The sequence below is a fragment of the Myotis daubentonii genome, chromosome 5 (genome assembly GCF_963259705.1).
Source record: "Myotis daubentonii chromosome 5, mMyoDau2.1, whole genome shotgun sequence".
NCBI lineage: Eukaryota > Metazoa > Chordata > Mammalia > Chiroptera > Vespertilionidae > Myotis > Myotis daubentonii.
In genome coordinates this window covers 38,099,882-38,115,031 of record NC_081844.1, presented here as the reverse complement: position 1 = coordinate 38,115,031, position 15,150 = coordinate 38,099,882, and the positions used below count along the sequence as shown (strand labels likewise).

At 49.0% G+C, this 15,150-nt stretch overlaps 1 protein-coding gene across 3 annotated transcripts in view; it reads right to left on the bottom strand.

The window, feature by feature from the left end:
• Positions 1 to 5,203: 5,203 nt before the first annotated feature.
• The window catches only part of GATA4 (GATA binding protein 4), a 51,439-nt gene continuing 41,492 nt past the window's right edge, over positions 5,204 to 15,150 (bottom strand). For 2 of the 3 annotated variants that reach the window (XM_059697609.1, XM_059697610.1), the window contains exons 3-6: positions 14,672 to 14,797; positions 9,822 to 9,909; positions 8,031 to 8,179; positions 5,204 to 7,013 (exon numbers count right to left, since the gene is read on the bottom strand). In XM_059697609.1, the coding sequence (XP_059553592.1) occupies positions 6,831 to 7,013; positions 8,031 to 8,179; positions 9,822 to 9,909; positions 14,672 to 14,797 (546 nt within the window). In that variant the 3' untranslated portion in view covers positions 5,204 to 6,830. The remainder of the gene's footprint in view (positions 7,014 to 8,030; positions 8,180 to 9,821; positions 9,910 to 14,671; positions 14,798 to 15,150) is intronic. The other variant, XM_059697612.1, reaches the window with a different exon arrangement.

Sequence of the window (15,150 nt, the reverse complement as noted above, 5' to 3'; positions counted from 1 at the left end):
AATTTAACCTTTTTCGTACCTCAATTTCTTCATCTGTAATATTTGGTGAAATGCCTACCTCGATGGGCTACTGTGGGATTTATTGAGATGATACATCAATCCCTTAGCACTGGGCCTGGCAAAGAGTAATAATAAATAGCTATATATGTTTTAGTTATTATTATTTGTCCCAAATCCCACAGGAGCCTGCGGGGTCAGCACCCAGCCTTCTAAGGGCTATGGAGCCAATTTCTCTCTCATTTGTGCCCCTGATTTCTCCAACAGGGTTAAAGTTATAATGCTCATGAAAATCTATTAAAATATAGCCACCTCCAAGACAGCAAATGAAGGAGAAAAGCAGTATGAATTAAATTGCCAAGGAACGAGTTTGGGGATTCTGGACCACATCAAGGAGGGTTCATGTGTCTGTAGAGACCATTGGGGAGCACCAAGGGCTGAGAGTGAGGCTCCTGGGTTTATTCCAGTTGGCCGTCTTTTGGGCATGTGACTATGGACAGTAAGCCCTATTTCCCAATGGTTCTAGGCCCTTCTTTCATTGTGTCTAAATTGGGAGAATTGGAGAATTTGGAACCAAGGATCCTCCCCAACTTCTAGAAAAATGTTGAAAGACTTTGTCTTGGAGTGGAACCTAGACTCAGACTGCGCAGGGTTATCCAGCTCTTTAGGAGAGGTACTTGTGCAGGGTAAAAGCCCCAATTGTGGAGTCAAATAGGCATCAGGCTTGAATCCTGAATCTGCACAAATTAGTTCTGTGATCTTCATTGAGTTACTTAAAATCTGTGGGCCAGTATCTTCTCGGTGTGCAAACCGTGATTGTGATTGTGATTGTGACGACATATGAATGTTTTATGTGCATATAAAGCTACTAGGAGCGTCTGATGTGCAGCAGGGCTCAATAAGCAGTAGGTACTCTTTTTTAAAGCAGAATTTCTGGGCTGATCTCAAGTTGCTTGAAAATCAGGTAAACATTCTGAAGGAAACAAGGAGTGGGAGGGCGCAGGCGCCCCCTTGTGGTGAGTGAATTAACTGCAAGGACAGTATCTTGATTCCCGACTCAGAGCCTCCCTTGTGAGGGTAGGTGCTCAGTGAGTGCAGCTTTTCCACACACCAGCTCTGTGGCCTTGGCAAAGTTCCCTCCATGATGGTGAGACAAGAGGGTTTGGACTAGGTAATCTCTGGGACCCCCTCATGATCTCCAAATGTGTCAGGTACCCAATCCAGGCATCCCTTTTCCTAGTGGGTGGGGTTCAGTTTTCTTCGATTCTCCCAGAACAGTTATTGGAAATCTTACCAATACTAGCGTCCCCAAATCCTTAGCAACTGGTGTCCTGTAACCCCATTGTACTCTTATAGACTCCAGCCGCATACCCTCCTGTAAGGAATGGACTACCAGGGATCCTCAGCCCTGTCCTTGTGTGGACAGCTAGATTTTAGGCTGCAGGACCTCCCAGGAGCCTGGGACAGCTCCAGGACCTTGACAGCTGCCCTGGGACTGTTCGACTGCTCGACTTTCATGGCTAAACAGGAGTTAGTTGCCCCGTTAAGTGCTAGGCCATGCTAGATGGAGCTGACCTAGTCAGTTTGATCAACACAGACTTGTAGCACAGGTCTAAACCAGAGCCCAAGAGCAGGAGTCTTAACCTGGGGATATGGAGAAGTTTTCAGAGTCCCAGTGGTGTGCAACATCTCAGGCTATGTGCGCCTTTCTGGGAAAGTGGGCACATAACCCGCAGTCCTGCTCAAATCTCAACACAGCTGGGCAGTGAGGGAAGACACCAAGGTCGTAGGAAAACACACCAGAACTAAAACATGCTGTCCCCTTCAGTGTGGCAGCCACAGAAGACCTGAAAATGTTTCCCATCACTTCTGCTTCCTTCCCTGGGATTGATTAGCTTTCAGAGCCTAAGAGCGCATTCTTCAGTAGCTCTTCACTGGTGGCAAATGTCTATACTTTAAAGGGGCATTTAGAATTAAGATCAGTGACAAAAAAAATTGGTCAGGTGATGGAATTCTGTTTGGGATTCTAAACTAAATGTGGTTAAGAAGCCATAAACCTGGTTCTCCTAGGCCGATAGGAGGAGGTTCTGGACAGCATCTAGCAGTGGTTCTCAACCTTCCTAATGCCACGACCCTTTAATACAGTTCCTCATGTTGTGGTGACCCCCAACCATAAAATTATTTTTGTTGCTACTTCATAACTGTAATGTTGCTACTGTTATGAATCGTAATGTAAATATCTGATATGCAGGATGTATTTTCATTGTTTGCGACCCACAGGTTGAGAACCGCTGGCTACAGGGAGTCCCAGCATGTCTGCAATTTTGGAACGTGGTTTCCTCGGTGGCTACTTTGAGACACAGTGCTCATGTGAATGTGTAGCTTCCAAACCATTTTTAAGCCTCATTACTCGGGTCACAATACAGGTACTGTTTTCCACTTGGAGAACATCAATCTGGAGTCTCCAGGAGGAGCATTTGGGGGCCCCAAGGTTTCATTTTTACCATAAGACCCAGCGAGACCGGAGCCACTTTCTTCCAACTCGTGATTTCAGAGCTGCTGGCCCAAAGCCGGGGATGCTAGCCCCAATTCAGTGTGACTCTAATGCGGTGGAACGCTCCATCTACATGGTTCACATCTCATTGCAGTTCATTACATATGAGAACATCCATTTTCAAGAAGGGGCAGCACAAATGACTACGGTCGTTGTAAGAGGAGTTTACGAGTGTGTATTAGTATCGACTAACTAGAATCAACGTCTTGAAATCAGATTCGCTGATGAGGAATTGGTAACGGCCCAGTGATTAGTAAAAACCTCTTATAAACCCAGTCGGGGACAGGGGGCGGTCACATGTTTATTTCTCAGGTGAAGCAGGGCCACCGCACTGGAGGGCAGAAGGCAGTCACGAGAACAGAGGTGTGTGTGTGTGTGTGTGTGTGTTTCCTTCCCTAGAGAGGAAAACCTCCCCACATAGGGGAACCTCCCGGGCCCAAGAGCACCGGCTGCCTCGCAGGCTTTTTCTGATTCCTCTGTTCCTGGTAACCCAGAGCACAGCTGTGTGGTCACCTCTCCACAAAACTAAACCCACAGTCTCCCAGGCTCCAGCCAGAAGAGTGAGCTAGCAATGCACAAACCCCAGGAAATCTGGACTTTGAAAAACTAGGTCTATTTTAATGTCACCTTCAGTCTTTTTGCAAATGCCACTGCCGCAGCCACTGGAGGGGAGATAAGAGTCACCCCAAGCCTAGACCCAGAGTGGTACAGAACAGCAGCACTCCCAGGAGGCTACGGGTCAGAAACCAAAGCCAGTGCCCAGAGGCAGGGAGACCTGGAGGTCCTGCTTCCCACGCTAAGCCTTGAAGCTTGAAGGCTGGTCCTTGGTCACGGGATGAGGCATTTTTGTGTTCTAGCTTCAAGCAGGGCAAGGATGCAATCTGAAGAGTAGAGTTCATTGTCACAAAATGACTTAAACAAAAACCCAACCACCTCCACCCCAAAAGCAGCTTTCCAAATGGCTGCTTCTCATGCACTCAGCATCCTAGTCAGTGTGTCACGTGCCAGGGACTCAGGCTGGGGGTGGAGTCATCCAACCCCCCTCCCCCGCTTCCCTGCTCAGCTCCGTTTAGTGAATGTTCAGTCAATATAAACTTAACTTGCACGGCTGTCAACCCCAAGCCAAACATAACCACAGCTAAATCTGCTACTACTCACCCCCTAAAGGCATTCAAAAGTCAAATATGCAGGAGTAACGCTCTCCAGCTGTCACAATGACTTGACCTGTGCTTCAGGTTTTCTCATGGCTGGAGGTGAGACTAAGGGGATGTGAGGGATTTATCTGGACACATGCTCCCTGGCTGCTTCACACAGCATATTAGGCCCCTCATTTATTCTAATGATGCTAGAATTGCTAGCCTCCCCCGCTCCCTGCATCCCCCCCCCCTTGTACCGTCCCTCCCCCCTCCCCCCCCCCCCCCCCCCCCCCGGCCCCAGCTACTCCCCAACCATCTGGGAACTGCATCCTTTAGAATATCAAAATCCACCTCCTCTGAGGATACATTTCATCTGGGAAAGGAACCAAGTCTGGTGAGCACGGAGGCCGAGACAAGCTGGGGAGCCCCTCTGCAGGAGAGCAGTCCTGACTATATAAGGTCTTCTCGGGCTGTGTATGACTTGGTTCTGGAAGCCATTCCTCAAGGGAAGTGGCAGCACGTCTTCAGCAAGGACTTCATCGTCAGGGAGCATGCGCCTCACAAGGCCAACGTAAATCCTGGGTTTGGGGGGGGGGGGGGTGTTTTTGGTTTTGAAGCTCTTTTTTCCTCGTAGTTGCTAGAGTTCTCCCTCTGGATGGGCCCTACGTTCCATAGGTCTGGCTGTTCCTGAGACTATTTAAAAGCTTTCCTGATTTGACAGAGCATGGCGGTTAGAGTGGGGTTTTTTCCTGAGCTGCTCAAAAATAGCAGGGGTGCTGTGAAAAGTCAATGGCCACCAGCTGCCCAGTGGGTTCGGCATAAGCCAACTGCGAGGCAGGCGGCCACCGGACACAGTACTGAGTGGGGGTGGATTTTTTGGTCTGGGTCCCTTCCCCCTCCCCCCCCCCCCCCCCCCCGTCCTCACTTTTAAGATGAAGCAAGTAAGCAATTCTGGAGCCTAAGAAGGTGAAGACAAATGGATAAAGGAGACATTCTCTCCTCTCCCATTGGTGTGGAGCACTGCTTGCCCCTCAAAGGGCCTGTCTGAATGGCACCGTAAAAGAGAAGAGGAAGATGGAAGGGCACCTCAGGGTGACCCTCGGCACACACCTCAACTCAGGTGGCTGGAGCGATCACTGCCCCTAAGCTTTGCCTCGTGTTCCGGCCCTGTGATCCCTGAGGGGAGCGCTAAAAACGGCCACTGGGCATCAGCTGATGGACCACAGGAACCACAGTTAACTGACCGTTGACCCAACCCTCTCTCAGGAAACCAAAGCCTAGAGATGACCTGTCCAGGTCGCAGGCTAGTCAGTGGCAGGGCCAGGAGGCATGTTCCTTTCAGCCGTCACCGCCACAAACAGAGGACCTGGCCAACTGCAGACAGTGAAGGAAGGAAATGATCTTCGGTGCCACCTGTGAGCGGATCGGCGCAGGGGCCGCTGTGACTCAAGACTGCCTTGCAAAGGGCATCATAAAACCTCCCGGGAAAGACAACTGAGGGAGGAGGAGACGGGAAAGAGGAGTACAGATAAATTTATTAGTTAAATACTGATTTTACAGCCATTTCACCTTAAGACAATGTTAACGGGCTAGGGAAAGAATAGGAGGGTGGCCTTCAGGAAAGAAAGCAATGTAAATGATGATTAGAGCAGAATCTTGGTTTAGAGATATTCTCTGCTACAGCTGTAGGATTTGGGCGGGGGAGGCCTGGGTGTTGGGGTAGGACGCAGTAAGGCCACAGTCTGCGGCAGCTCTGTGGATAAGGAGGACACGGAGGGAGGAGCCTGTGAGCTCCGGCATCACAGGCAGAGACAGCAACGGGGAGCTAAGAAAAAGGCCAATTCCAGTCCAGCCCCGGGGAGCCCTCAAGGCCCAACTCAGTCTCTCCTCTTAGCAGTCGTCATCTTGCTTTTCATGAGTTTTGTGGTGTTTGCTTTGAATTTATGTTGCAAAAGCGCTAGCTTTTCACCTCCTGGACAAGGGATTTCTGATGCCGGGAGGGCACGCTGCCCGCCTTGGGCGGACTCGCTGCCTGGCCCAGAGGCCCAGCTCCGCAGAACAGAAGGGGCGCCAGCAAGATCCGAGTGCAAGCGAGTCCGAATCCACGGAAAACCCCGCTCCCCGTCCAGTGCCGGCCCAGCCCAGGGCCTCCGGACAGCCTCTCCAGAGGGATCTCAAGTCTTAGGTAAGTGTCGGTCAAACTCGCTTTAGCAGCAGAACCTTTTTTGTTCTCACTCAGAACTCCCTGTGCATGATGGGGCGGAGGAAGGATTTTGGGGGGCAGACTCGGGGGGTGCTGCTGTTCGGCTAAACTGCTGAGCTCCTGTTTTGCTGAGGGAGAGACACGGCCAAGCCAGAGGCAGGCTGACTCGCCCGGACAGTGGAAGGGATTTTTCTTTTCAGAGGCCTTGTGGTCAAGAGGAGGAGCGAAGGGATGACGCTGTGAGCCGGGAAAGGAACATGGGGGAGGCAACATCGCCAAGTTGAGATTTTGCGAAGCCATACTGCATGGTGGGTGAGGCAGCTTCCCCTCCGTCTCCCCACGGAGCACCCAGTAACAGGGGCGACGCCCAGCGTTCCTGGAGTCAGGATTCAGTCCTGAGGGGAGCGGGGGTGTGTGCTGGGCCTGAAGGGGAGTGTTGGGCATGGGCAGGAGCTGCCTGGAGGGGCCTGTCACAGTGAAAGGCACATGGATGCCCTGGCTCAGGCTGGAGCCGGGTCGCAGCACCTGCCCCTCTCCCCACCCTCAGATCCTGGTGCCGGGAACACCAGGGGAAAACCACCGTCTTAGGCCACAGAGATGGAAGGGTAGAGAAGGACAGCTCATCTCTTGTCAGGGTGGAGTGGGGCAGAAAACGAGAAGGAAGTCTCCAGCTCCATGGAAGGGACTTGAGTGTGCTCCTCGCGAAGGGTGGGTGCGTCCAGATCAGAGTTCTGGGCCCGTCCCAGCCCCTCATCTTGAAGAGGCATCTGATGAAATCCTACACCCACTCCCCTCACCAAATCATCGACTTCAAGTTTCTTCCCAGTTGTTCCGGAGTCATTCCCAGACAGAGCAGGCTGGCCGCTGGGAGCCGCCCTCGCCTCCGCGGTTCTCTAAGTCCCAAGTCTGTGCAGGAATCTGAGGAGGGAGGGAGGTGACATTATGCAGTGATTATGTCCCCGTGATTGTCGGCCAAGGCCAGGCTGTTCCAAGGGTCCTGCTTGGAGCTGGCCTGCGGTGACTGGCTGACAGAAGCTGCGTAGCCTTGTGGAGAGAGCTTCAGGGACGAGAGGACTGGGTGGATGGAGGACCCGTGGCCAGACATGGCGCTGACCGAGAATGTCTGCAAAGCAAAGAGGGCAAGATGAGGTCAGTGGGGTCACTCCTGAGGGCTCAGGAGGGGGAGCCCCGTTAGGTGATGTCCCCAGGCTGGCTCCCACGCCTAGGAGAGAGACCAGAGGAGCGGCCAACGGACAAGGGCAGGACCCAGGACCCAGCATTTCCACTTCCTCCACGGTGTGCTGTGGGTACAGAGGTTCTGTGTGATTCATTAGCTGCCACTGAGCACCATGACCAGTAGGTTGCGACTACTCTGGTTTCTCTGAAGGCTCTGATAGTTACCTGAGACCTTCGCTACAATCTCATCACCATCAGCGCCCCACTTGCAAGCAGTAGCCGTCTTCCCATCTGGAAGGGGCTCCTGGCTCTGCTGGTTCTACAGAGCCAGCTGCTCTTCACCCCGACAGCAAAGAGCTGGTTAGACATGGCCTCCCGCAAGTATGGGCAGGGAAGAGGTCAGAGTTAATGGGAGACTGCGACCAGGAACATCCCAATCCCAAATGAGGGGAGCCACAGAGGGAAGGGGGTTCAGGAGCAGGGATGCCATCATTTGCAAAAGAAGAGAATGAGGGGACTGCTGGTCCATCTTCTGGGCACACGAGAAAGATGGCTCTGCAGCTGGCCCTCATGAAAACGGCATCCTGCCTGTGACCTCCTCACCACCCCCAACCCACCCACCCACCGGGCCCTCTACACTTCCACGCCTCTGCCCATGCCAGAAGGGCCCCCCTCCTTCCCTTCCTCCTCCTAACATCTACACATCCTTCAAGGCCAAGGTCAAACCACCCCTCCCTTAGGTGACAGAGGAGCTGCCCAACATTTGTCTCTCACAGGCGTGTCCAGATCACTGTGGCTTGATCGGATGTGCAGGCAGCCCCCAGCCTCGAGGGGGGCCCTGAGGGCAGTGGGCAGCAGACAAGTCCCTCAGTCACGTGCTCCAGACCCCCGTGCTGGCCTGGCCACCTGGTACTCGGGAACCTACTTCCCCACGGGCAGTCCTATTCCCCGCTCAGGGGCGCACCTGGGACATGGAGCTGCTGTGGCCGTAGTGGGACCCCAGCCCGGGCTCTGTCTTGATGGGGCGCATCTCTTCGCTGCTGCTGGTGGTCGCGGTGCTGGAGTTGCTGGAAACGCTGCTGGTGGGAGGGAGGCTCTCGCTGCCCGAGGGACCTGGAACAAGGCAGAGTCAGGACACCCAAGCAGAGCAGAGGCAAGGACAAAGGGGTGGCCGTCCTTTGAGACAGCCGGGGAAGGTCCATGCTAATGGCTTCTTTATATTTGCTGGGGCGAGAAGCAGGGGTCCTTCATGGGTGGAGGGCATCGGTTCCCCAAATGAGATTTTTAAGAGAATGTTTTTTTGAAATGACAGGGGCATCACCCCTTATCCCAAACCCCTTGAGGCCGCAGGTGTTTCAGGACTCAAAACTTTTATTTTTAATTTTTAAAAGGGCATATACTGTACATTAGAGGATAACTCCAGTGAGGTCCGGGACAATACCCACATTGAAATGCATGAATAGTTCTACAGCAAAACATGGGGATATTCACAAGTGTGGCAAATAAAAGACGATACATAGCCTGTGTCTGTTCAGATTGGGTTTTGCTGCCAAATCTAGCCCCCTGGACTTTGAATTTCAGATAGGGGATTGTCCATCTGAACCAAAAACCTGCTCTCTGGGGTGGGGTGGGGTTACTTATGAACAGTGCGGACCACAGGGGAGAGACACTGAAAGGTCTAATGCAGTGGTTCTCAACCTTCCTAATGCCGCGACCCTTTAATACAGTTCCTCATGTTCTGGTGACCCCCAATTTCATTGTTACAAATTGAACATAATTAAAGCATAGTGATTAATCACAAAAACAATATGTAATTATATATGTGTTTTCCGATGGCCTTGGGAGACCCCTATGAAAAGGTCGTTCGACCCCCAAAGGGGTTGCGACCCACAGGTTGAAAACTGCTGGTCTAATGAGACACGGCTGCCAGAGTGGTAAGCACTGCTGAATCCGGGAAAGGACAACTGTGATCGTGTTCTTGGGAGCGGAAAGGGGAATTTATCTGACTCTGCAGGGCCAACTTCCCATCAGATCTGCTGGTTTATTTTGCTGTGACTATGGCGTTTCCCAGTGAGATCTTTCCTTTGGTAGCAGCACTGAGGAGGAAGGGCTCTGGGAGGGAACAGAAGTAGTCCTCAGCCTTCATCTAGAAATTGAGAAGGCAGGGTGGTACCTTAAACAGCATTTGGACCCTGACGTGTAAAAACACGGGTCTAACTACCCATCCACATCTGTGTGATTCTGGTTAAGCCACTGCCCTCTCTGAGCCTCAGCTTCTTGTTTGTAAAATGGAAATAATAAGTGGGGTCTCATGGGGGGGGAGGGTCTTTAAAGATCAACGAGAGAATATTTGTGAAGAAATTTTCTAAAGTATAAAGTACTATGTGATGTTCATTATACGCTGGCTTACAAACCAGCCTGTCGTGACCATGACTAGATCCCAAAGATGGGGGGACTGAGGACGGTTCCCTTTTCCTTCAGGCCCTCGACCAGTCCGGCTGGCCCACTGCGGCCTTTGCGACCGGCGATGATCAGGCCACAACTTGGCCAGAGCCTGCTTCCGAAGCTCCAATATGTCCCATGGTGATGTTCCTCTTCTACGGGGTTCCTCATTGTGTCCTGAAAAGCTCGGGATGGATGAGGCCAACGTTACACCTTGACTCCCTGGGCCGGCTCCCCTTACCACGAACACGTTCCCACACATTCCACGGACGTCAGCCTTATTCATGTAATTACATGCAGCTCTCTCCCTCACCTGCTGGTGTCTTAGCTTTATTCAGGTTCTTGGGCTTCCGTTTTCTGGTTTGAATCCCCTCTTTCCGCATCGCAAGAGGCCTGGGAACCTGAGATGACAAGTCGATAGATATGGTTTTCCATTTGTACATGGTCAGCTACAATATTTCAATACACACACTATGGGAACACAACATCTAAGCAATTCCTCTGTAAACCGTGGCGCCGAGACTAAGGAAATCAGCCCCTGGAACTTCTGCCAAGAAAGACATCAATTCTGTTCTTTTTAAAAATGTATTGAGCACCTTTATGACATCCTGGGTATTATACTAGACCCTGAAGAAACAGACCGAAGGACACAGATCCTTCCCTCCAGAGGTTCAGGTTTAGTGGGAAGGACAGATAACTAGAAAATGACCAGACTCATCGGTGATGGGGCAGAACTCTGTCCTGGGCTGGGGTGGAGAGGGAATGGCACATGAGCTCATCAAGGAAGGCTTCCCTGAAGGGGGGACATCTGAGTTGTAGGAGGCTGTGGAGCAGACGGGGGCAGCAGGCACAGTGTGTGCCAACGCCTTTCATTCATCAGCCACATCAGGACACCGTGAGAGTGAAAAGGCGGTGCTCTTCTCAGTGACGATGCCGAGAAAACGGGCATCAACTGGGACAGTCCCCGGGAGTGAGGATGTAAAGACACGCTGCCTACAGCAGCTCTTCACTGCACTGAATCTGACCACAGCCAACGGCGGTGTTCCCATGGGAGCAGCAAGAGATGATGCTGGAGAGACGGGCCTGTGGCCAGGTGCTGAGATAAACTGTCCGCGGACAATACGTTTACCGCATCTGACTCCTCATAAACGTGCAGTGACTGTCAGCTGTCACTCACAGAGGCCTAAACCAGTGCCTGGGGAGCAAGCCTGCATCTTTCTAATGTTTGTCAATGCTGTGCCTTCCCCACATCTGGTTTCTTTTAGGCCCGGCCCACAACAGCATAGTTCCTGGTCTACGCTTGTCTCCCATATGGGATTAATAAAGGCCACACCTGCAAACACTGAAAGAAAAGCAATCACCCCTTCAGAGATGTCAACACCGAACGGTTAAGAGAAGTGCACCAGCATCCATGAACTTGAACTTGCCTTTTAGTCAACTGAGGGTCAGATGAGATAGCACTCCCAACTTTGGGGGAAGTGTACTCAGGCCCTGGTAAAGCCCATCCCAACTTCAGAGGAATCTTGCCCTCTTCTTTATCCCCACCCACCCTCAGTACTTACTTTTTAAAATTGTGGTAAAATACACATAACAGCCCTGACCAGTTTTCTCAGTGGTGAGAGAGCATCAGTCCAAAAACTGAAGGGTCACAGGTTCCATTCCTGGTCAAGGGCATGTGCCTCAGTCGTGGGTTTGACCCTGGCCCCCTGGTTGGGGTGCATGCAGAAGGCAACCAGTCAATGTGTCTCTTTCACAACGATGTCTCTCTCTCTCTCTCTCTCTCTCTCTCTCTCCCTTCTACTCTCTCTAGAAATCAATGGAAAAAATATCCTCAAGTGAGGATTAAAAAAACAACAAATACACATAACATAAAATTTACCATCTTAACCATTTTTAAAACATATTTTTGTATTGATTTCAGAGAGGAAGGGAGAGGGAGAGAGAGATAAAAACATCAATGATGAGAGAGAATCATTGATTGACTGCCTCCTGCAGGCCCCACACTGGGGATCCAGCCCGCAACCCGGGCATGTGCCCTCACCAGGAATTGAACCGTGAACTCCTAGTTCATAGGTTGATGCTCAACCACTGAGCCACGCTGGTTGGACACCATCTTAACCATTTTTAAGTATACAATTCAGTGGTGTTAATAAGCACAGTCACAATGTTGTGCAGCCATCACCACCATCATCTCCAGAACTCTTTTCATCTTGCAAAACTAAAACTCTGTCCCAGACCCTGGCAACCACCATTCTACTTTCTGCCTCTGAATTTGACCACTCTTGGTACCTCGTGTAAGTAGAATTGAATAGTGTTTGACCTTCTGTGACTGACTTATTTTACTCAGCATAATGACTTCAAGGTTCAACCATGTTGTAGCATGAGTCAGAATTTTCTCTTAAAGGCTGAATAATATTCTATTGCATGTATGTACCACATGTTGTTTATCCATCCGCCCATCAATGGACATACGGGTTGCTTCCACCTTTGGGCTATTGTGAAAAATGCTGCCATGAACACGAGTGTACAAATATCTGTTCAAGACCCAGTTTTCAATTCTTTTTGGCATTGAGAAGTCTCAGAGATGGGACTGCTGGGTCATATGGTAATTCTACTTGTAATTTTTTAATACTGCGTAATATTCCTCTATAATATTACCCTCCCCCACTCCCCATTGGAGAACCACTGTTTCTTTAACCATTTTCCTCCGGGAGCGTTTTCTCCATTTTTACTATTACAGTGATTCAACAAACATCCTTATATACATTCATTGAAGAATACGCAAGTGTATTATCTTATGAATGTTCTTAGAGATATTTTAGCCACTTTTTGCTCATTAAGATGAAAACATGCATGAGATTAAGTTCATAACACCCCTCCCAGCCCACTACCATCAATCCTGTCCCCATGAGGCAACTGGAGAAATAGACTGTTCCTTACTGTGTTCCAATACAAACACTGCAGCAATAAATACATCAAACATCATGTATTGATTCTTTTATTGTTTTATAGGCTAGTTTCTCAAACTTGTATGCACTTATGCATATCTATACATGCATGTATGTATGTACTCATCCATCCTTCCATCTGTGTGTATGTCTAATGTACCCTCACCTCCATAGTATAGGGTCATACTATGTATATATTTCTTTGCAATATGTTTTTTCATTACTCCAGATCAAGACACATTCCTTTTTTAATTTCTGTGCAACAGTGTACCTTATAGGATGTGCCATAATTTACTCAACCGTTTCTTTATGAGGCTTGAAGATTGTTTCTATTTTTTGCCAATACAAACACTGCAGCAATAAATACTTCAAACATCATGTATTGATTCTTTTATTGTTTTATAGGCTAGTTTCTCAAAAGTAGAGCTGCTACATCAAAAGGTATGTGTGTTTTTAACCTTAGTAAGTACTGCCAGCTTAATTTCCTGAAAGAATATTTGTAATAACTTACATACAAATCAGCAATATACAGTACGAGAGTATTTGTTTTCCCAAATCCACACCACAGCTATATTATCACGCATTTTAATTTTTGCCGAACACATGGGCAACACAGGGAACCTCAAGGTTGTGTTAATTGACATTTCCCTGATTTTTAGTGAGGCCCAGCCTCTCTGCACATGTTCAGTGGCTAACCAGAGCGGCTTCTGTGAATTATATGTTTATTTCTTTTGCCCATTTGGGGAAATGGGGGAAGATGGATTGTTATTTTCTTATTATTCTGTAGGATATCTTTTTTTGTTTGTTTTGCTTGTGTTGTTTTAGTTTAACTTATATTTGAACAACTAAGACATGCACCAACTAAAAGTTACAAAGGGAGTACACAGTGAAAAAACAGGTCCCTCCAACTCTCCAGTTACTTCTCCTAGAGCAACCCATGCTACGTGCTACCAGTTTCTTATGTATTCTTCCAGGTGTTCTCTGTGTAAATAAACAGCGACATATAAATTATGTTCTTTCTCTTTCTTCATAAAAATGGTGCCATACTGTGTACAATATTCTACACTGACTTTTTAATGGAGATTGTTGCAAATCAGAACATGAAGAGCTTTGTAAGCTCCCTGTATTCTGGAAATATGAACCCTTTTGCTGATATGTGTATTGGTTTTTACTTTCCTGAGGTATCTTTTTTCTGTACATTGATATTGAATGTTCTAGAATCAAATATATCTGACTTTTATCTTGTGGTTTAAGAGTTCTGAAAACTTGTCTAACAAGTTCTCCTCTCACCCACAAGGTTACACAAATATTATCTCCTACATTTTCTTCTCGTGTTTTTATTGTCTCTATTTAAAGATATTTTACATTTCATATCTTTAATTCACCCAAGCTTATTTTTGGTTTTGGTAGGAGGTGGAGGTCAAGCTTTGCTTGTGTTTTCCAGATTTTATCAATATGATTATTCTTAAGCTATCCTTTATCCATTGAATTTGCTACCTTCGTTTTTTCACACTAGCCATATATAGAGACTACTCTGAGTCTCCTCATCTGTAAATGGGAATTAGACTTATATAATGTTAAAGATGAAGTGAGTGGCAATGTTTCTGCTATGGTATGAAATTCTGTGTCTCCCCAAAATTCATGTTAGAAACCCATCCCCATAGGTGATGGTTTCAGGAGGTGGGGCCTTTGGGAGTTGATTAGGTCATGCAGGTGAAACCCTCATGAATGGGATGAATAGTCCATAAAAGAGACTCCAGAGAGCTCCCTCATGCCCTGCATGTGAGGAAAAGTCTGTGACCTAGAAGAGGACCTTCACTCCACTATGCTGGTACCCTGATCTCCAACTCCTAACCTCCACACTGAGAGAAATAAATTTCTATTTAGAAGTCACCGGTCTGTGGTATTCTGTTGGAACAGCCTGAACGGACTAATGTAGTCTGTATGGTTCCTTCCATATCTAAATACTCTGTTAAGAAGGAAAAAATAGCAAAGCCGTGGAGGCCATTTACCCGATATGCTATTCCATACATAACCCTATACTGTATACTTTATGTATCAATAAAAAAATTTACAGTTTTTAATTATAAAAAAAGAAGGGAAAAATAAATTATAGTGTGAAGGGAGAAAGACGAGTGAGGACTGAGTGATGGGTATGAGAGAGCAAGGATGCTGGTCTAGGTGGTGGTCCTGCAAGGGGGGTGGGACTACTTACGCCGTGGAGCTTCATGTACAGGCCGCAGGCGTTGCACACGGGCTCGCCCTCCGCGTTGCGGCGCCACAGCGTGGTGGTGGTGGTCTGGCAGTTGGCACAGGAGAGGCCCACTCGGCGGGAAGCGGACTGCAATACAGGAGACAAACCCTTCAAGCCCAAGTAAAAGGCAGGCACTGCTGCTTCTGCCTCACAGGGAGGGAGTGCAGCAGGGCTGGGCCTCCCCTATGTGGGTGGCGGGAGCAGGTGATCGTAATCCTGTGTGAGCATCTCAGGCCAGCCAGAGCGCCAGGGCCTCCCTTCACCCGGCCGCTCCTGGGGCGGGTGGGGTGGGGAAATGTATGCCCTGGGAGAAGAGCGAATGCTAGTCCGGACTGTGGCTTAGCGACGTTATTAGTCATTCATTGTTAGATGGAAAGTCCAATGAGCACTGGGCACTGGAGGCAGAAAAGCAGAATTAATATGGTTTTCAAGTGGTGGGT